Source organism: Mesoplodon mirus, assembly GCF_964341445.2.
Source record: "Mesoplodon mirus genome assembly, chromosome: 15".
Classification (NCBI taxonomy): domain Eukaryota; kingdom Metazoa; phylum Chordata; class Mammalia; order Artiodactyla; family Ziphiidae; genus Mesoplodon; species Mesoplodon mirus.
Genome location: NC_138991.1, coordinates 85039302 through 85061922, shown reverse-complemented (window position 1 = coordinate 85061922; position 22621 = coordinate 85039302). Strand labels below are relative to the sequence as shown.

Below are 22621 nucleotides of genomic sequence, written 5' to 3'. Positions count from 1 at the left end.
GTTGAATAAAATTGTTAACATATGGATATGCAATAAATGACTTGTATATTGCTCTTCCATCCAGCAAATGTACCGAAATCATTTATTAGTTCTAATAGTTTGTTAGTGGATTCCTTAGGATAGGACATTTTCTATATGATTTTCCTATATATAAGATAATGTCATCTGCAGTTACATTGTTTTACTTCTGTGTTTGCAATCTGGATGCCTTTTCTTTTCTTCTCTCTCTCTTTTTTCCCCTCTAATTTCCCAGGCTAGAACTTCTAACACAGTGTTACATAGAAGAGGCAAGAATGGACATCCTTTTCTTGTTCTTGATCACAGGGGAAAAGCATTCAGTTTTCACTGTTAAGTATGATGTTACCTGGTTAAGTGTGTGTGTGTTTCAGACATTCTTTATCAGGCTGAGGAAATTCCCTGAGTATTTTTGTCACAAAAGGATGTTTGATTTTGTCAAATGCTTTTTCTGCATTCAACTACCATATAGTTTTTAGTTTTGATTCTATTAATATATTGCATTAATTGATTTTCAGGTATTAAACAAACCTTGCATTCTTGCTATGAATCCCAGTTAGTTATGGACTTGTTGGATTTGGTTTGCTAGTATATTTTTGAGCATTTTGGCATCCATACCTGATGAGAGATGTTAGTCAGTAGTTTTCTTTGATGTCTGACTGGTTTTGACATCAGGGTAAATTTTGCCTCATAGAATAAATTGGGAAGTGTTTCTTCCTCTTCTACTTTTTTGGAGAGTTTATGAAGAATTGGCATACTTTTGTCTTTTGTTTGGTAGAGGTCACCAAGGAAGGCTTTTCTTGGTAGGTAGGTTGTTGTTTTTTTTGCAGTATGCGGGCCTCTCACTGTTGTGGCCTCTCCCGTTGCTAAGCACAGGCTCCGGACGCGCAGGCCCAGTGGCCATGGTTCACGGGCTCAGCTGCTCCGCAGCCATGTGGGATCTTCCCGGCCCGGGGCATGAACCCGTGTCCCCTGCATCAGCAGGCGGACTCTCAACCACTGCCCCACCAGGGAAGCCCCGGTAGGGAGGTTTTTGATTACTAATTCTTTACTTGTTGTAGGTTCCTGTTTTTCTTGAGTAAGTCTCAGTAATTTGTCTTTCTAGGAATTTGTCCATTTCATGTAAGTTACCTTATTAGAAAAAACTGTTCATATTATTCCTTTATTTTTATTTTGCCTTTTATTTCTGTAAGGTTGGTAGTAATGTCCCTTCTTTTATTTCTGATTCTAGTAATTTGGATCATCTCTCTTTTTCTCTTGGTCAGTCTAGCTAAGGGTTTGTCAATTTTGTTGAAATTTCAAAGAACCAACTTTTGGTTTCATTGATTTTCTCTATTGCTCTTCTCTTCTCTAACTCATTTATTTTTGTCCTAATAGTATTACTTCCTTTCTTATGCTTGCTTCAGTTTTAGTTTGCTCTTCTTTTTCTAGTTTCATAAAGTGGAAGGTTAGGTTACCGATTTGAGATCTTTTAAAAGTATTAACATTTATAGCTATAAATTTCCTTCTGAGCACTGCTTTAGTGAGACCACTTAAGTTTCAGTATGTTGCATTTTCATTTCCGTTTGTCTCAAAGTAAATATTCTATTTTCTTGTGTGATTTCTTTGACCTACTGGTTATTTAGAAGTGTGATGTTTAATTTCCCATATTTGTTAACTTCCCAAATTACTTTCTGTTATTGATTTTTAATTTAATTCCATTGTGGTTGGAAAACATACTTTGGATCACTTCAATCCTTTTAAACTTACTTTAGTTTGTTTTATGGACCAGCATATGGAGAACATTCCAGGTGGGTGCTTGAGAAGAGTACGTATTCTGCTGTTAGGTGGCATGTACTATAGACAAGTCCAAGTTCAAGTCTCCTATTTCCTTGTTGATCTTCTGTCTACTGTTCTATCCATTATTGAAAGTAGAGTATTAAAAATCTCCATCCATCTATTATTGTTGAATTTTACATTTCTCCCTTCAATTCTGTTTTTTTTTTTTTTTTTTGCGGTACACGGGCCTCTCACTGTTGTGGCCTCTCTGGTTGCGGAGCACAGGCTCCGGACGCGCAGGCTCAGCGGCCATGGCTCACGGGCCCAGCCGCTCCGCGGCATGTGGGATCCTCCTGGACCGGGGCACGGACCATGTCCCCTGCATCGGCAGGCGGACTCTCAGCCACTGCGCCACCAGGGAAGCCCCAATTCTGTCAGTTTTTGCTTCATGTATGTTGAGGCTCTGTTGTTTGGGTTAGGTTATATTTATAACTGTTACAACTTCCTGGTGGTTGACACTTTTATCATTATGAAATCTCTTCTTTAGTTCTAGTAACACTTTTAACGTCTATTTTGTCTGATATAAGCCACTCTAGCTCTTTTATGATTCTTTTTAGCATAGTCTATATTTCTATCCTTTTACTTTCAACCTCTTTGTACCTTTGGATGTAAGGTTTTTCCTCCTGTAGATAGTATACGTGTGATCTTGTTGTTTCAATCTAATCTGGCAATCCCTTAATTTTTATTGGTTTATTCATTTTTAACTGTTGGATGTATTATTTCATTGCAAGAATATACCATAGTTTATTTCTTCATTTCCCTATAATGGATATTTAATTTCCCCCCCGGTTTTTTACTTGAAAATTTAGCACTATTTATAATAGGACAAAAATGCAGACAATCCAAACATTCTTCAGCAGATACTTCATGATCCTTTTGTACTATAGAATAACATTTTGAAAGGATGTGGTGACATAAAAAGATCCCAAGACATCGTTTATTTAAAAAAGTAAAGGGAGGGAGGGAGACGCAAGAGGGAAGAGATATGGGGATATATGTATAGGTATAGCTGATTCACTTTGTTATAAAGCAGAAACAAATGCACGATTGTAAAGCAATTATACTCCAATAAAGATGTTAAAAAAATAAAAATATAAAAGTAAAAATGTACACACATACATGCGGTATAATTAAAAAATATATTTGGTCTTTGCCCCGGGTTCCCAGCACAGAGTGTAATCTCCAGAGTGACAAGAGTGTGAATGCTTTTTGTATGGTAACAAGATAACTCTTGGGTAAGGGGCCCCTAGTAGCTTTAGGATGGGAGCTGAATGCCAGAAGAACCAGGGGAGTGATTGGAAGGTTGTCACTTTCAGCCCCACATTCCTGCCTCAGGGGAGGTGAGAGGGGCTAGAGATTGGACTCAGTCACCAACAGAGAATGATTTAATCAATCACACACATAATAGCGCCTTGATGAAAATCCCTCAACGATGGGGGGCAAAGAGCTTCCAAGTTTCTGAATTCAAGCACATGCTGGGCGAGTGGTTCATCTCAACTCCACGCGAACAGAGGCCCCTGTGCTCGGGACCCTTCCGGACCTCCTCATATGTGTTTTCATTTGTACCCTTTAAAATCAACTGTTATAATAAGTATAGTGTTTTCCTGAGTTCTGTGAGCCATTCCAGCAAATTATTGCACCTGGCGAGGAGGCTGTGGGAGACCCTGATTTAGAGCTGCTCAGGCAGAGGGCAGGTGGCCCTGGGTTTGGGGCCAACATCCGAGGCGGGGGCAGGCTTGTGGGATTGAGCCCTTAGCCTGTGGCATCTTTGCTGCCTCTGGACAGTTAGTGTCAGAATTGAACTGGATTGCTGGACACCCAGTTGGTGTCAGAGAATTGGTGGATGTGTGAAACTATGACACGTATTTGGTGTCAAGAAAAGACTGTACATTTGGTGTCAGAAAAAATATCACAACACAGTATAAAATCATTCATGTAATGCAACACCTATAATTATATAGGTAGGGGTGTGTGTGTGTATGTGTGTGTGTGTTTGTGTGTGAAAGAGAGAGAAGGGGAGAGAGAAATAGGGAGAGGGGAGGGGAGGGAAAGAAGGAGGGAGGGGAAAAGTTTGACAGGATCTGATTATAGTGATTCTATCTAAGAAGAGGGAGGAATTCTGAGGTTACAGGCCAGGAGGACTTGGACGTTACCTATACTGTTTTAGTGTTTACAACACACACACGTATCAATGTATTATGTGTATAGTTTGAAAAAGGAGAAAAAGAAAAATGAACAAAGATGACAGCCAAGTCTAGGGAAACAGATACGCCAAAATGTAATATCTGCCTTCCTGCTCACGTCCTCAGATGGCCACAGCCCTGATATCCTGTCTGTACCAAATAAACCCTCCAGCCACAGCCGACTGACCTGCTCCAAAGAGGACCAATCCCGAGGCTGGGTGCACTAGTCCAATCCCTTGACCTGGGAATTTCCTATGGGCCAAAGAGACAGTGGAGCGGGTGAGTGTGCTGTGGGGAATTAGCTAGAAGGTGGCATCAGGGTGCCCACAGTGGAGGCCAGAACTTGGCCACAGTAAAGCAGAGCCCCAGGCAGGTCGAGGCTATGGAAGCGGAGGGAGCTGGTCTGCCAGGCAGAGCTGCAGTGAGAGACCCCGAGGGCCCCTGAGAAGTGGCAAGAGGCCACTCTCTGGGTGCATAACTCTGCTTCCCAGCCCTGTAAGCCTGGCCACATGTGATGCCTGGTCCTTGCTACAGACCTTCAAGAATCTCCCCATTAATTTGAGCTGGAGACTCAGGCATGAATATTCAACAGAGGCGTCGTGTATCCAGAAAACCTGGACACCATACAGACATCCTGACACAAGTAGAGTGGGTAACTAATGTGCGTATTCAACGATGGCATACCCTACAGCAGGGCAGGGGAAAAGAACTACGGCTCCATGCGTCAACACGGACGGACCTCGGGGAGGTGACGCTGAGTGTAAAAGCAAGTCGCGAAAGATTACGTGCGATAGGGGAGCACCCATGAAATTTCCCAAACACACGCAACTCAGCTATATGGTTGAGGATATACTGCAAAACTGTACCGAAGAGCAGGGGTCTGATAAACGTCAGAAGGTTGAGGGCAGCAGGATGGCTGTGACGTTGTGGGACACATAGGTGACATGTGTGATCCTGGGAAATACTGCTTCAGCTGGGACACACGTGTCCGTTTTACTGTTGTTTCATAGATACACGTATACATTTTTATTTGTGTGTGTGTGTGTATGTATAAAAATGTATGAAATATTTCACGGGCAGGAACTCTGGATAGTATAGCTAGGCTCAAAAGAAAAAAAACCCACCTTGACCACAATTTCAAATGTATTTCTCTTCTCAAACGCTTCCCTGTAACTCAGCCTGACTTGGCCCCATCACCTGGAGGAACCTGGATGAAACATCTGCTCGGAAACACACTCTTAGACGCCGAGGCCCTGAGCTTTAACAACCTATCAGGCTGGACAGTCCTCCCTCCCCTCAGCTGTAGCCAGAGTTGATGGCAACTCGGACAGTACCCTCAGCAGGGTCTGGCTTGGTCTTGAGTCAAACCCTAGACCACATCTGTCTTTCTACACACAACAGCCAGAAAAAGCAGGTTCAAGGCTCCTGGGCCACATTCTACAGGAAGGGCTATTTTGCTCAAGTTTTTACAGGCCAAGGAGACTACCTGCCGGTGGACAAACTCCGTGGCAGCTGCTGGTCTCACGTTCCCCCGCCATTCGCTGGAAACATGGACCGTGTGGCCCCAGCTGCTGCTGTGACACACTTCAGCATCTCTGTCTTGACCTCCGAGCTGAGGGTGGCCCCCCACCAGCGCCCATGGTTGCGCCTCGCCTGACGGTCTCTGATTCTCCACCAGGTGCCCGCTTGCTCAGAACCTGCTTCCTGCTCCTCCCTCGGCCTGGAACCCACCCCTCCCCACTCCCCTGGCAAGTCTCAGGTAACCTCGCTTTCTCTTTATTTTACATAAAGGAGACACACGTGAAGTACCTGGCATAGAGTCGGCACCCAATAGACAGGAGGTGACTTGTATTCCTTTTACTCCTTCTGGCTGGGGCTGGTCCTTCCCTGAGCCAGTTTCCTTCTGGATGTGGAGGTCTGATGGGCAGGATCTGTAAGAGGAAAGATAATATGACTTGAAACAAGGCCACAGGTTGCAGACAGAGAACCATTCAAGCAGCAAAGGGGCCCGCTGCTTTGGAAGCAAAGGCCACACAATCCCAGGGCATCTCTTCAGGTGATGGGGATGCAGTGGACCACGGCCTGGAGCTGCTGGGGGAGAAGGGCTTTTGTTCCCACCGATGGACAGCCGGGAAGGCCACTGGCCTCGAGGTCCCAAGACTCTGGGAATGGAGAGAAGGCCACATGGTAACTGTGGGGCTGCTCGTGGCCGCGTGGAAGCTCGTTAGAAGTCTTTGATAGAAGCATTTGCAGAGTGGAGAGGTTCTAATCAGCTAGTAATTCATCAGGTCAGAAGCAGCAAACCAGGCTTCCCTGGTGGCGCAGTGGTCGAGAGTCCGCCTGCCAATTCAGGGGACACAGGTTCGTGCCCCGGTCCGGGAAGATCCCACATGCCGCAGAGCGGCTGGGCCCGTGAGCCATGGCCGCTGAGCCTGCGCGTCCGGAGCTTGTGCTCCGCAACGGGAGAGGCCACAACAGTGAGAGGCCCGCGTACCGCAAAAAAAAAAAAAAAAAAAAAAAAAAAAAGCAGCCAACCACGCTCCTGAGTCCAGAAGCGTCCCCGTCACTGGGAATGACGTCTCAGCTCTGATCCCCGCGGTTTTGGGCAGGAACACGCTGTCACCTCCCCAGGGCGGCGTTCCTTATGGTGACTGGCAAGGCTGTCATGCCCAGCCAGTCCCCCCAGGAGCCCAGCTGGGGCTGTGGGTTTTGAGGGAAAGGGCCGGCTCTCCTTCTGGAGAAAGGGCGGTGGAGGAGGGGGCAGGGGGAGGGGGAGGCGCAGACCCTGAGAAGGTGAGGAGGGGCCGACACCGGTCTTCTTGTTTTTTTTAATCTTTTTTTTTAGTGGTTTGAGAGATGGCAATTTTATTTATTGATTGATTATTTTTGGCTGCGTTGGGTCTTCATTGCTGTGCAGGGCTTTCTCTAGTTGCGGCGAGCGGGGGCTACTCTTCGTTGTGATGCGCGGGCTTCTCATTGCAGTGGCTTCTCTTGTTGTGGAGCACGGGCTCTAGGTGTGTGGGCTTCAGTGGTCGTGGCTCGGGGGCTCAGTAGTTGCGGCTCACAGGCTCTAGAGTGCAGGCTCGGTAGTTGTGGCGCACACGCTTAGTTGCTCCGCGGCATGTGGGATCTTCCCGGACCAGGGCTTGAACCCGTGTGCCCTGCATCGACAGGCGGATTCTTAACCACTGCGCAACCAGGGAAGTCCCCGACAGCTGTCTTGACAGCTGCCAGGGTCCCTTGGCAGGGGCCCCAGACAGCTGCTCCAAACCCACAGCTCCACTCAGGGGTGACGGGGACTCTGGGATGCCATCGTTTAATCAGAAACTTGTTGGGTTTTGGCTTTGAGGATTAATCATAGATGACACCAGATCTCCCAGGGCTGACAGCAGCTCTTCTTGTTGGGTGTCAGCTTGGATCGGAGTCAGCTCTCTCAGACCCTCAGCCCCGGGGAGGTGGCGGCGACATGCTTCTCTGGAGGACACTGTCTCCTTGGTCTCCTTGGCTGTGGGGCCCCGGGCGAGGGCTGGGGGAGCAGGAAATCTACGGGCAGGCCAGGTGCCCTAGCCAATATCGGCAGGGCCGTCCTCAGCCCAACAAACCAAGGCCCAGTGAGGCCCAGGGAAATGATACTTCTCTGTATTTGCATTAAACAAAGAAGTATGCATTTGCATTTTTCCTCTTTTATAATCAGAAGAAAAAGCTTTAAGAAAATTCATAGTAGGAGAGGTTTTAATTGCAGGAAAGGGAAAGCAGGTTTGTACTATCCGATGCTGTGCAATGTAGTTTGGGAAAACTGAGGTACAAGACACCCAGTAATGAGGCTGAACTTTCTATTTCTGCCCTTTGAGTTTTGAGTTCACCCTCGAAAACTTGGTCCTAAGGTCAGGGAAAATGTATCAGCTACGTCTCCTGAGCGATTGACTCAGAGGTATGACATTCAACTGGTGGAAACATCATCCCTGTGTTTATAGACGACTTAGTCTGCCAGGCACGTGGCTAAGCCTAACTGCTCAAGAACTCTTTGAGACAGGTGGTTTTATCACCACCACCACCATCATCATCACTGTCATCACCACAGTATAGCCAAGAAAATCAAACCTGGGAGAGGTTCAAAGTCATATGATTAGCGTGGAAGGCTGGATTTGGACTTAATCACTACCATACAGACCCTAGAATTGCCTTTTTTTAAAAAGTTTACCTTTTAAATGACTCTAACCAGAAAGTGTATGTACAAAATCTCCCTGAAATATCACTTTAACACACAAACTTAAGACAGAACTAAAACCAAAGTTCTAAGATGACAGATATTGGCTCAGGGTTCAAAAGAATAACTCCTGCTTCTCAAAAGAGGAGTCAATTGCTTGGTGAGTTATGAGCTCCTCGTCATTGGTGTTATTCAAGCACAGGCAGCCAGTGATTATTCACGCTCCAGGGAGGCCCATTATGCAAGCAGAACTTGCATGCAGTTTTTGTTCCCTCCAACGTAAGAATAAACAGAGAGGCAAGGGGCACTTAATGTTTAAGCAAAGTCTCCACATGAAAGGAAGAGATCGAAATAGACAAACTGATACAGGGAAACGGCAGACAATGCGTTAAGAGAAAACGGAAAAAACACAATCCAATAACTAAAATCCATTAAGAGATTAGATAAGATATTGCAGTCATAAAACAATAGTAGGGTGCTTTGACAAGGGAGCAAAGGACAAGAAAGAGTTCTTCATGATTAAAATAAAGTAGCCGAAGTTTATAATCGATAGAAAGTTTGGAAGATAAAGTTGAGGAAATCGCCCCGAAAGTTAACAAAAAGTTAAGAGAAGGAAAATAAGAAAGGAGGGAAATGAAGTCAATTTAGAAGGTCTAATATCCAATAAATAGAAATCATGCAGAAATTATGCTTCCTTTCCTGTATATCATGTGGTGATACAATATCAATTATAGGATGAAATTATCAGAGAAAATAGTATTAGAGGATTCTCCAAATGTAAAAACATGAGTCTTCAGTTTTATTTATTTTTTATTATTATTTTAAAAATATTTATTTAGTTGCACCAGGTCTTAGCTGCAGCAGGCAGGCTCCTTAGTTGAGGCTCCAGGGCTCCTTAGTTGTGGCATGTGCACTCTTAGTTGTGGCGTGCATGTGGGATCTAGTTCCCTGACCAGGGATCGAAACCGGGCCCCCTGCACTGGGAGCACGGAGTCTTATCCACTGCGCCACCAGGAAAAGTCCCGAGTCTTCAGTGTTAAAGGGTCCTTTGAGTGCTCAGTATACTCAGTGGAAAAGAACCTTCTCAGAAAATCATTCTGAAATTTCAGGCCACCAGGGAATAAGAGAAGACCCTAAAATCCTCCTGGGAGAAAGCATCAGGTCATGTGCAAAGGACTAGAAGTAAGTTTGGCATCAGGTCTTTCAAAAGTAATGCTGGAAGCTGGGTGATGCCTTCACATTTCCAATGGAAGATACTTCTAAACCTAGGATCCTATACCTACCCAAACTATTACGTGTGAAAAGAGAATGATGCTATTTTCAGAAAGGCGAGGACTCTGAACATTTAGATCCCAGGCACCCTTTCTTAGGAAGCTACTGCAGGCTATGCTCCAGTAAAATGAGGGAATAAAACAATAAAGAAGGTATGAAGGCCAGGAAACAGCAGCAAGGAAAGTTGCAGGATGAGAGGGATGCAGTAAAAAGTAGCTGGCCAAGATTCTGGCAGGATCATGGAGGGCCCACGAGATGCAGACTGCCAGGGGGAAAATAATGAACCATTATCTGATATATTTCATAATTTAGGAAATATTATTATTAGGCAAATGACAGGTCTGAGTCAGAAAGAAAAAATTGAGGATAGGTACATTAAAAAAGCCTCAGCAAGTGAAAAAAAAAGAGAGGCGATATTAACTTTGGAAAAAACAAAAAGATAGGAAAGGAAACATAATCTCAGCATACAACTTGCTTCAACACGAACAATATTTACCTGGTCACGATAATGTAACAGGTAAAACTGATCTAAATATACCTAGATGATGGCAGGGGGGTGGTGGTGAAGTGCATGGAGTGGGGAACTAGGAAAAGGGAGCTAAATTATCATCCACCTAAAGGCGTGTCAATAAATAATGTCTTAAAAGCGACATATCGATAAATAGCAACATAAGCATATTATTTAGAAATAAGGAGGTAAATAACAGAAGAAAGCGACATGGAGAAAAAGAGAAGTAGCTGCCTCTGGGGATCAGGGCTGGGGATGGATGTTTTTCATGACAAGTCTACTTTACTTTTTATCTCTGCATGACGTATGTATTATCATGGTAAAAAAAATGACCTATGTCAATAGCTGGAACCATTTAAGGCATTTCAGTATAAAGAATCAATCAGTTTCCTCCGTCCTCTGAACACGTACTATATTCTACTTGTCAGACGGCTCACCCCTTCGTGAACCAGCAGCGCGGACTGTGTGCTGGGCACGTCACAGATGCTGCCTTGCTTAACACTCACAGGAGCCTGATAAGGTCGGTTTTAGGATTCCCATTTTATGACGAGGAGGTCAGATCAGAGAGTTAAGTAACGGGGTGAGATCCCACAGCCACTAAGTGGCTGGGCAGAGATTCCACCTCAACCCTCACCGACTCAGCATCACCTGGTCTAAAGCTCGCCATCATCACAGCTAACACTGACGAAGCACAGCATCTAATCTAACTAATCAGATTCCTTGCTTCCTGGGCTCCGTATCTTTCTCTTTTTTTGCTTTATTCCCTCATTTTGCAGGAGCATATCCTCTAATAGCTGTCTAGGAAAAGGACATGGTAGTTGCTATAAGCAGACACTGGGCTAAATGCTCCATGTGGATTACCTTGTTTACTACAACAACCCTATGAGGTAGATACCACTACTATCCCCAACTTATGGAAGAGGAAATGGGTTCAGAGGGGTTCAGCTACCTGTCACATGTCTGCTTCATCTTTGCATCCCCCCCTCACTCCCACCTCCCCGGTAAAATTCAGCACAGGGCCTGACTCTTAGGAGGTGCTCAATATATATATTTGTTGGGTGAATAAATAAAAGTCAGAACCTGAATAAAATAAACAAGGAGGCTGCAATGACTTCAGATCCAGGGAGTGCCAAGCCCTTTGGAAATGAGCTGTCTCTGTGGGACAGACATCTCTCCTCTCCGCGGGCTGCCCCAGCGCAAAAGCTCTGGAATGAGAAGGGGGTCAACCATGAGTTAGATAAATGCGTCTCTGGTTAATTGATCTGCCTGGATGATTGGAGTGAGAGGCTTGAGATGGAGGGCTTAATTATTCCAATGAAACCTCTGCTTAATTGAAAGGACTTCTGACATAAAAACGGGTGAAAGATTATTGAGAAGGATGATCTACTGCCTGTGAGAACAGGCTGGAGACACCGGTACACACCAGCAATGTCTACTGTGTTTACAGCTCTGAAATGAAAGCTTAGTGGGAAAGAACCAGATGCAGCCCTTCCTGTGTGTCTCCTGCCCTACAATCCGTTTCATTCCTACAAAAAGGGCACTTAGAGAAGCAGCTAGAAAATTCCTCCTGCAAAATTCTTCTCTGGCACCCCAGTTAACTTCTTTTTTTTTTTCTTTTTTTTTTTTCTGGTATGCGGGCCTCTCACTGATGTGGCCTCTCCCGTTGCAGAGCGCAGGCTCCGGACGCGCAGGCTCAGTGGCCATGGCTCACGGGCCCAGCCGCTCCGCGGCATGTGGGATCTTCCCGGACCGGGGCACGAACCAGTTAACTTTTAAATCTCTGTCTATCTCAGCTCATTCAACTGAAATATTGAGATGATAATATTTCCCATGAATTAACATGTGTATAGCAATCAGTAGAGCTTCGCTGATACATATTTTGAAAGCAGCAATTATCATTTTAAATTCACAATGTAGTGGCAGACACTGCCAGCTGCCGACCCAATATCCATTCTTACTTATCAACAGAGCCCCAATTTTGTTTGGAGCATTACTGTACCCACCTTAAAAAAAACAACAACTGTATTTCTAACCTCCCTTGCAGCTGGAATTGTGGGTGTGTGACACAATTCTGGCCAATGAGATGTAAGTGGAAGTTTCTGAGTGAGACATCTAGGAAGGGTCTGTAGAGGAGCAGGAATCAGGTGAGAAGCACTTTTGTTTGTCCCTGTCTTCCTACATGGGATGTGGATGCAATGCTTGGAAGAAGAGCAGCAATCTTGTGAGCATGAAGACAAAGTCCACACTCTAAGTATGGCTGCATAGGATGCTTCACGGACTTCGGGTCCAAGCTAACCTTTGAGTTCTTGGTTCATGAGAAGAACAAAATCCCTAGTATGTATAAAACTGTGATTTTGTTTCTATAACTTGCAGCCAAAAATCATCCCAGCAGATACACATTACAAACAAGATCTAAGCCTTTTGAGAAAATCACATTGGTCCCAGCCACACACTCTTAAGCCCTACAATCTGAGCAACCTCCTTATCTATTTGTTCCTGTTCCTTTTTTTCTAGATACAAAACCAGAGTAAGCAATCAATAAGCACTAAGTACTGCCCATGTACAAAGGCCTGCAGGGGACAGAAACAAACAGCATGACTCTGAGGGAGATGGGGCACTGCCCAGGAGGTGATCACTGACAGCACACCGTTGTCCAACGCATACGCCGGGTGCTTTATCCTGCCCGCTGGGTCCTGCCTCAAAACCGGAGCCATGCCGCTCACTTTTCAGCCAGTCTCTGGTCACATCTCCAGCCTCCATCACATCCACTGGAATCCATCTCTTCTCTTTACTCCTCTTTATTCAACAGGCAACCCTCCCCCCAACTCGAGTTACAGCCAAACTTCTCAGCCATCATCCGAGGCATGTCCTGCCCCTCAGCCTAGGGCATTGCCCACCACCTGCAGAGCATCTCCTTGGGCACCAGGCCACCAGGTAATATTTCCACCTGACACTCCTCAAGGTGCTCCACCCATCCACTTCCAGGTGACCCGGGCAGAGGGCCAATGGCTTCTGTGGCATGAAAATGTCTCAACTGGATAGCTTTCGGGAAAAGAGGAAGCATCTATGGGTAGTCAGGATTTGGGGGTGGTTGGGGGACATGGCAAACACCGACCCTCCCCCTCCCCAGGCCCTGCCACATATCCAGACATTTCCTGTAGTGGCTTCTGACGTGCGCCCATCAGGGCAGAGGAGTTTGGAAGGGCGTACACCTCTCGCATGACCAAAGGATATCGCTCCCCTCTCTCCCCCCGCCAGCTCTCATTTTTCTACCACTACTGCAGAGAAGCTTTTGTGAAAAGCAGAATTAGGAATGACAAACTTAAATTGTTCTGAAATGTGTATCAATTTATCACATTGGCTCTTTGCAAGCATTCGCTCCGTCCAGATTCCAGAGCTGCGCACACAGCAAACTGACAGCTCCGATGGTCTCCGTGAGCCGTGGTTGGACACCCCTTGGCCAAACCCAAAGCCCAGCGTGAGGTCACCCTCTCTCACTCCCGGAAGGGCAGCTTTGCTCCGGGCCAGCCCTGATGGTAATGAAACACTGTTTTCTCCTGCGGTGCCTTCCAGGCCTGGTCAGCAAGCCTGCCTTGGCCACGGGGGCTGTCAAGTCACCAAGACCACCAGTTGGTTCCAATTCTGGAGCCCTCTGTGCTTTCAAAGAGAGACCGTTGGCTTCATCTAAGCTAAATTCTAGCACAGGAGAGGTGGGTGGAAACCATGAGTTCCATTCCAGGTTGGGGTCTGGGTGAGGCAGTTGGGAAGGGACAAAACTGGACATGGGGCAGGCACGGCCCTAAACGTGAGCACTGACAAGCCAAGTCCTGCTCCTGGGAGGCTGGGGGCTGGCACGTGAGTGTGGGCTGAGCCCAGTGGCCCCAAGAATCTTCTAAGTGAAAAGGTTGGGTCCTTGCATTTCACAGGAAAGGTCACCAGCGTCATCAAACAAGAAGCCCACTCTTAGAGCAGCCAAAAATGAGAGCTGGAAGTTTCTGTGGGAGCCACGTGCAGACTTAAACCTCCCCCTTTATCTCCTGCTTGTCTCGTGTGGCTGCAGAGGAATCCCATGGGAGCCTGGGACAAGGTTAAAAAAGGAAACCAGGTGGGGGTCCAAGGCCCTTGGACGTCTACGGGGGCATGTCTTCAGAGTCTGGTAACGAGGACACGTCAGAGTAGACTTGAAGCAGGAGAGTGGAAACCTCACTCATTCAGCCATCCATCCACCCATCCACACATCCATCCATCCATCCACACATCCATCTATCCACCCATCCATCCACCCATCCATCCATCCACCCACCCACCCATCCACCCAACCACGCATCCATCCATCCATCCATCCACCCATCCACCCATCCACGCATCCACACACTCATCCATCCATCCACCCATCCACCCACCCATCCATCCATCCACCCACCCATCCATCCATCCACCCACCCATCCACACACCCATCCACCCATCCACCCATCCACACACCCATCCACACACCCATCCACCGGATTCAACAAGCATTACTAGCAGAGAACGACAGAAGTGTAAGAAAAAGAAAGAGACTATGAGAAGGTTCAGGAGAAAAAAAAATAAGGACAAGTGAGGATAAGACACAAGTGACACATTTAGGGATGTTCAGAGCAGAGCAAAGGAGGCAGAGGAAGAAACTTGAAGGAACAAAGGTAAGAAAGCCTCGCAGATTCATCGGAAGAAGAGGTGAGAGAAAGATGGGAGCAGTGACGGGTGAAGAAGGGAAAACAGGATGAGGAGCCTGGACCACAGCCGGGCGCGGCCCTTACTTGAAAGGTGAGCATTAGCTCTGAGAATGCAAATCAGAGGCACAGTGCAGCGTGTCGGGGGAGGGCTGGGGAATGCAGGTCGGTTGAGTTGTCCCCTGCAGCTCAGACGGAGTTATCTCCAGGGCCCAGAGCTGCATCCTTTGAGGCCTCGGGGCGAGGAGGCTGCACACAGAACAAGCACAGCTCTCTCCCTCTGCGTTTATAAGACACACTGAAAATCTACTTAGGATCGATATGGCGATCAATTTAAAATGCATTTCTAGTCGTGGGGCCGTCTATTTTTTGAAATGTTACGGGGACAGGTAAACGCAGTAATACTCCTAAACGCATTTCCATGTGTTTGAACACAATGCTGCCAATGACTTCAATCAACTAGGCTAGTATCTAGAAAAAGGCACATTCCAGGTTTTTTTATATGGGCACAGGGTGGTCGTGTTGGAGGGTGGGGTGTTTCTGATTCTCCCATCACCATCCGGGGAGAATACCAACTGCTGAAATCACGGAGGTCACCCCGGCCACAGCAGGGAAGCCAAGGAGGAGGCCTGAGGCTCTGGCTTTCCCTGGCTGCACGGGGCTGCCCGAGACTCTTTCTAGAAAAGCCTTTGGGGCCAGTCAAAACGCCGGTGCAGGAAGCAGCAGACCAGGCTTTTATGTAGATCTCAGACTTCCGTGAACACCCCAAGGTGTGCAAAGCTTGAGGTCAGAACTGTACTTTCTCAGACCTCAGTCCCCTGGGCAGATTTCCGGGCAGCAGAAGAAAGGAAAGCAGGAGGTGGTGAAGGCTGGGGGAGAGTGATTCTAGGAAGACTCCTGCCGCTGTTGGCTTAGAGAGTTGGGGGACTGAGGTTCCAAGTGAAGCACACCCCGCCCCCCACAACAAGATGTAACTCCTGCCCTCCAGAGGTTAAAATACATTGTGTTTGTGGGTGGGAAGTGACATGGATTTCCCCACTTCCCCGCGAAAAAAAAAAGATGGGGGCCGTGGGAGAAGGACTGCAGGAATTCTACTCTAATCAAACAAAAAGAATCAAACCAAAAAATCTTTGCCTCAAGAGAGAAAACCAGCAGCTTCTGCTTTCCCTGTGTTCTACAGGAAAGGACATGGTCCTGGATTCTGCCATTTTTCAGCTGTGTGGCCTCGAGCACGTGGCTTAACCTCTCTGAGCCCCCATTTATTGTTCTGTAAAGTTGGACACGGAGCACCTACATCTTAGGGTTGCTGCAGTGCACACAGGGAGGCACTTAATCAATTATCACTTAGTCCACCCTTTCGGGAGCCCGTGGCAAAGTCAAGACGGAGAGAAGTCTCTGCCTTGGCGTTCTGTATAATTACCTCCACACCAAACAGATTTTAAAGAAAAACTTTATAAAGGTCTGTCCTCAACCCTTCTGTCTGGGCTTCTGATTTGCGACTCTCCCACCTGGTGGTGTGAGCATCTGTCTACCATGCTGCTTACGATCCTCTGGGCAGGACCACCTCCTGCTTCCTTGTACAGCCCGTGGTCTAGCAAGTATCTTTCACAAATAGGTGTTTAATATTTATAAAGTGATTGATTTCCAATGGCTAAGTGCTGGCTCTCTTGTTATAGTTTCCTCTCTTCGGTAGGTGAGACCTTTCTCTCGGCGGCTGTGGGGAGGGTTTTCACATGACAGCTGGCTGACAGGATCGTATGCCCTTCAGTCATATCCAACTGGTTTTGCTGTGCCTGCAATTCAGATCTAAGTGCCAATCTATCTTGTAGTCTCAGTCAGTGGTGGACTGGAAGTCCAGAATACCCATCCCTCAGACAGAGAAAGACAAATACCATATGATATCGCTTATATGGGGAATCTAAAAAAAAAAGGGTACAAATGAACTTATCTACAAAACAGAAATAGAGTTACAGATGTAGAAAACAAACTCATGGTTACCAGGGGGGCAGGGGAGGGATAAACTGGGAGACTGGGATTGACACATACACACTACTATATATAAAACAGATAACTAATAAGGACCTACTGTAGAGCACAGGGAACTCTACTCAGTACCCCGTAATGGCCTGTACAGGAAAAGAACTTAAAAAAGAGTGGATACACTTATATGTATGACTGATTCACTCTGCTGTACGCCTGAAACTAACACAACACTGTAAAGCAACTACACTCCAGTAAAATAATAAGTAAATAAAATAGAATACCCATCCCTCCAGCTTCTGACCTACAGGGACAGAGCCATCTTGTCACGAACCATCTCCACCGGGTGAAACGCAGAAACGCCCGCGCGGGCCCTCCATTCTGCTGGGGAGAACCCTCCACCTGCCTTCACTCTCCCCAACACAGGCGTCAGCGTTATGGCAACCACTGGTTTTCTGCAACGTGCTCCTTCCGTGGGGCACTCCTGGAGTCTGAAGCACCTGCTGCATTTTCAAGGAGACCCAGTTCTAGCCACTGGGGCGCTGGGGTTCCGTTTGTGAAATCCTAATTCTTTGAAAATGGATAACCCGACACCAGCCGGCATTTTGGGGAGTAGGCCTCACGCGTCACCCCTCACCATGGGAGGTGACAGGAAGTTTACATAAACTGTGTCCCCAGCGGACCTTCAGAAGAAACACTGCTGGACCTCAGGCACAAGGCCTGCTCTGCCATGGGTGCCTGACACCCAGTGGGCACTGGCTCCAGATCTGAGGAGGGCACAGAGTGACTCAGGAACAAAACCACCGGCGGACGGAGCAGGCAGATCTAAGAAGAGACTGCTGCAGGGCGAAGAGCTGGCGGGCCTGCCCCCCACGAGATCGCGGGGTGTGCTGGCACCTCATCTAGGACGACTCCAGACGGCAAGGGCCTGCTTCCCAGCGGGAAAGGGACAATCAGGACGCCGGTGATGGAAAACTGCAGGACACAGCAGCGAGTTTTAGTTTTTAACTGGGCAGGAAAACAAGAGAGGCGCCTCACTACCCAGCACATCTGCTGGTTCGGAAAAGGACTCACAGGCAAGCTGCGAATAGCGACAACGACCGTCTCCCAACCCTTCTGGGACCGATGGCCCAGCCTGGGGCGGCTCCAGACGCCCGATTTTTTCTATTTCCCCTTCGTCTCTGCGTCTTGCGGCAGCATCCTCATTTACTGGAGGCATTTTTAGAAGAATACAGTGTTCTCTTTGCCACTGCTGTTACAACAATAAGCGTTTCCCTGCGAGGGAAGTGAAATCCAAACCAGATTTTCTATCCTGAGATGCTCTGCCAAAGAGATGGCAACGGAGTAGGCTAGTTCAAACGCATTCGTGGAGCATCCGCTACATTGGGAACGAAACAGGCTTGCGCGTGCGGCAAGGCTTAGGAGAGGGGGAGGGGGAGGGGAGGGGGGAGGGGAGGGGAGACTCAGACAGAGTCTCCCTACTCAAAATTCACTCTGAAATACACGGCTCTCTCACGGAACGGGGCCCCCTCCCTTGCTTCCACCGTGCGGCCCCACATTTCAATGCGCTACCCCTTCGGATAATCAAGGGCTGGCTGTGATTAACCGTTACAATGTCCTCAGGAGAGAGCCGAACCGCAGCTTGGGAAGGCTGGCCAGAGCTGCACCTTCCCGCCCCGCGCCCCTCGAAGGGGCGGCTCGGAGCTGTCACGGCCCCAGGACAGAACCGCCCTGGGGGTGGGCGGGGGCCACGGGCCAAGTTCCCGCTTCTCCCACCTCTCCCACCTCCCTCTGCCCAGCCCCGCTTCCAGACCTGCCAGCCACGAACCCTCAGCACCAGAGGCCCTAAACACAAAGACATCTTCTACACACCGTGGAAGACTATTCAGCCGTAAAAAAGGAACGAAGTACTGAGCCACGCTGCAACACGGACGCAAACATCGAAAGCGTTATGCTGAGCGAGACAAGCCCGACTCCAAAGGCCATGTGCTGCAGGATTCCGCTGATATGAAATGTGCCGATCGGGGAAACGCACGCAGACACAAATCCACCGACTGGCGGTGGCCAGGGGCTGCGGTGGAGGAACGGAGGGGGTGACCGCTGACGGGTACGGGGTTTTATCTGGGGGTGACGAGGATGGTTTGGAGCTAGACAGAAGTGGCGGCTGCACGACACTGTGAATGTGCTAAATACCAAGGAACTGTTCACTTAAAAACGGTGTATTTTGTTATGCAAATGTCACCTCAAATCAAATCACATCGCGTCAATCAAAACAGCTACGATGGGTCACCAACCAAGACTAACCCGAACCCTTCAAACCATCAGTTCTGATGAAGAAGTCAGGGAATCACGGCCGGGGGAGGGGACACCCCAGGGGGGAGGGGAGTCGGGGAGTCACGTGCTCGTCGCGTCTTTCTCAGTCGGCTTTTAAACCTCCGGTTCCGGGAGACTGGGAATCCTGCGAGGGGGTCCTGAGAGCCTCGGTGTCCAGGAAACGGCGAGAGAGAAGAGGGGGCGGCAGAGGGAGGTGGGGCGAGGCTTAGACGCTGGGGACAGAGAAAAAGGAACCGGAACTCAGACCTTTATTTAGTACCCGCAGGTGCGGGGCCGAGAAAAGGGCAGAGAAATGAAGCAAGACGCCGCAGTGAAGGGAGGAGTGTTGGGGGCCGGGCGCCGGGAGGGCTGCGGAAAAGGGAAGCCAGGAAGGACTGCCGCTGTCTCTGCATCCGTGTCAGTCCCATCCTGCCTCTGGAAGCTCCCCAGCGCCGCGCACGTGAACCTGAGCAATTTCCTGTAATCCGGCTCACCTGTTTTGAAGCCACACGCGAGCTCGAAACATACAAATACCGAGACTCACATTTTCCACGAAGCTGTGCGAGATCAGGGAAGTCAGGAAGAGAAGGCAACGTCGCAAAACGTCTCCAAACACGCGGACTTTCCTTCTGAGGAGGGCTGGTGTCACCCGCCTCTCTTTGAATGGTCTGCTGTGACAAGGTGTCTTTGATTGAACTTGTCGGGGTTGGAGGCTGGTGGGCGTTTCTTTGTCACTTTCTCTGCCACCAGGCACCAGCAAATACGAGCCCGTGTTTTTCTGATGTTGTATCCTTCCCACACAGTTGGGATGGAAATAACTTGACCCAGTCTCTGAAAGTAACAGTGATGGGAATGCGGGAATCTTTATGCTCAGACATCACCTCTAGCTTCTTGCCATGTAAGCGAAAGCTTATGAGTCAAGGTGCAAACTGGAAAGGCTTTTTTTTTTTTGGCATGTGCCAAGTGACACAATCACCAGTAATTAAGGCGCCCATCAAAACGAAACCCAGACACTGTAGACGGTTACTGACTTGAGGCCGTTAGAGATGTTGCGTAGCAAGGGCGTCGGGGGACCCCGCTGCTTTTGTGATCGTTGAACGAGTCCACGCAGGAAGCCAGGCTTGTGAGCCGGCCCAGGCTTCACCCGGCAGGCGGTGACATGTCTGCACAGGACGCCTCCACGACCCAGCTGACTTCTTCAAACCAGTGACGTTAGTTTGATTCCCCCCCCACCCCCGAAAACTAGACTCCAGTCTCTGATAAGCAAAAGACGGGCAGGGGCTGCTGCAAAAGTTTCTTCAGCCTCCCAGGACTCACTGGATTCCTGCAGCATGTCGTTAGGAAATGAGGAACCTTCTCAGATGCCTCCAAGAGGTACTGCAGGGGCGACGTCCCTGGGGGCCTGGTCCTTCTGCCTGCTTGGTAAGCCGCTCGCCCGGCACTGCGCCCTTCCTCCCCGGATTCTGGATCAAACCTCTCCTGCCTGGCCTGGCTCTGCCATCTCTCTCTCTCTCATGCCATTTTGCTTCCGGGCAGGGCCTGGGCCTGCGTTAGCTGTTGGACAACGTTTAGCAACAGGCTCGTTTCTCTGCATACGGAACCTCAATAAACCTCGGAGGAACTGATTGAAAGGTGCTCCCCGGGGAGGGCGGGAACCCCAGAGAGGGCAAGGCTGTGGGGCTGCGAGCTGCCGATAAAGGCAAGGGCCCCAGCTTCTGGGAACAGATGCACACACACTTCCCCTCCACCCAGCTGGGCTGCGGGCATCTCACTCCTTCAACAGAAACACACGCCAGGCACCCGCCCCCACTCCTTTGGTCCTCTGCAGCGTCCTCCCTCAGAAGAAAGTTAAAAAAAAAACCAGCACGTAAAAATGAGAGCGTTCTGGTCCAAATCGGTCATCAGGCATTTATTGAGAGGCTTCTCTGGGCTCAAGTCCACGCTCTGTGCAATCAAAGCTACAGCATAAAATAGCTGCCCCAGCACCCACTGTCGAGTCTCCCCTGTTGTTTAGGAAATTAAGATGGAAAAAGAACACGCGTGGAGCCATGAGAGCTCGTGCTTCGGAGGAGAGCACGATCGATTGGCGAGGGGGGTGGCGGGCTCCACGGCAGCCCCCAGAACTGCCACAGAAGACGCTCCCTGACTGAGGATGTGGATTCACCAGCTGGGCACACATGTGTCAGAGTAAAGAGGACCGGCCGGTTGGAAAGTATACTCACGTGTTTGCAAACTAGCTCGGCCCCAGGTCTGGCTAGGGGGTCTCTCCGCGGTCCTCTCAAATTCCCTCTCCTCCAGCACAGTGGCTGCCAGGCCCCCAGAAAGCGCTGATGCTGCAGGGAGCAGTGGCCCCCCCCGGAAGCTGGTGCAACACCCCACTCACAGGCTGCCTCTGTTTTTAGCAGGGGCAGAGGTGTGGGCTGGGGTGGGCTGCCATACTTCCCTTTTTATTTTTGTTCTGAGCAGAGGCTGTGGGTGACTTTCTGCAGAGGGGGAGGCTGGGAGAAGAGGAGGAGACTGTGTTCTCTCTGGCAGGGGGTGTGCTGCAGAGAGCGGGAGCCGTGTCTGCCATGGGGGAAGGTGAGGATGGGAGGTCAGGAGCTCAGCCCCGCCCTTCCTGCTGCCCCTGGCGGCTGTGCCAGCCCTCACCCCGGAGACCATGGTCCTGACTTTGAACTGCACCGAGGAGGAAGGCCAGCTAATGGAAGGTGCGGGGCCTAGAACATTCCAGGGAGGATGCTCCTGTGGGCCTCACGCGGGGCTTCCCAGAGCCAAATACACCATCACCCTCTTTTCTCCTCCAACATCTCGTACTCCCCTGCCCGTATCCGCCTTGGCCACTGACCCAGGTCCTCTGACAACTGTGTCTTCTCTCTGCCCAATCCAGCTGGACCTCCACTGCGGGCTGCAGCAGGGCTGGGACCACCCCCACCACCCCACCCCAGGCAGGCCCTACAGTATAGATGCCTGGAGGAGCATGGGTTGGCCAACTCTCAGCGAGAGCGCAAGTTAGATTGAGGTGACGGGTGACAGTCGCCTGCCTGCCTGTCCTGTCCGAGCATCCTGCACAAGTAGGAGATCCCTAAAGGTTGGCCCTCCCCCTTTCCTAGAAGCCTGCGAGGCCCCTCTGGTCCCACTCAGCTAGACAGGAGCTTCTCACCCTGTTCTCCGCGGCCCTACACAACAGAGCCCAGACCTACCAGTTCTGCCTAATTCCTCTATTTCCCAGTCTGTAGCCTTTCTGTTCCCTTTCCTTTTCTTAAAAATTGCAGTATGACCAGTAAGCTGCATGCATCTTAAATTTAATGAGTTTTGCAAAGAAGACACCCCGTGACCAAGACCCCGATCAAGAAACGGCACGGCCACCACCCGAGCAAGTGCCTTCACGGCCCTTTTCATCCTATTCCCCACGCCCACCCCAGAGGCAACCACGACTGTGCTTTCTCAGTTTTAACTTTTTCTGGAACTCAGGAAAATGGATCAGCACGGCCAGCTCTCTCTAGGGTCTGGCTTGTCCCTTTCTGTCCACTGATGTGTGGATCATGGTTTATCCATATGTCTGCTGACGGACATTTAGGTTGTTGGCCCGATTTGTCTATCGGGACATTCCTGTAT

The 22621-nt window shown here is 49.1% G+C and overlaps 1 protein-coding gene across 6 annotated transcripts in view; it reads right to left on the bottom strand.

Moving 5' to 3' along the window:
* Positions 1-22621, bottom strand: part of CARD11 (caspase recruitment domain family member 11) — a 108089-nt gene that overhangs the window by 32830 nt on the left and 52638 nt on the right. For all 6 annotated transcript variants that reach the window (XM_082600549.1, XM_082600545.1, XM_082600546.1 and 3 more), the window contains one exon: positions 5826-5947. In XM_082600549.1, the coding sequence (XP_082456675.1) occupies positions 5826-5832 (7 nt within the window). In that variant the 5' untranslated portion in view covers positions 5833-5947. The remainder of the gene's footprint in view (positions 1-5825; positions 5948-22621) is intronic.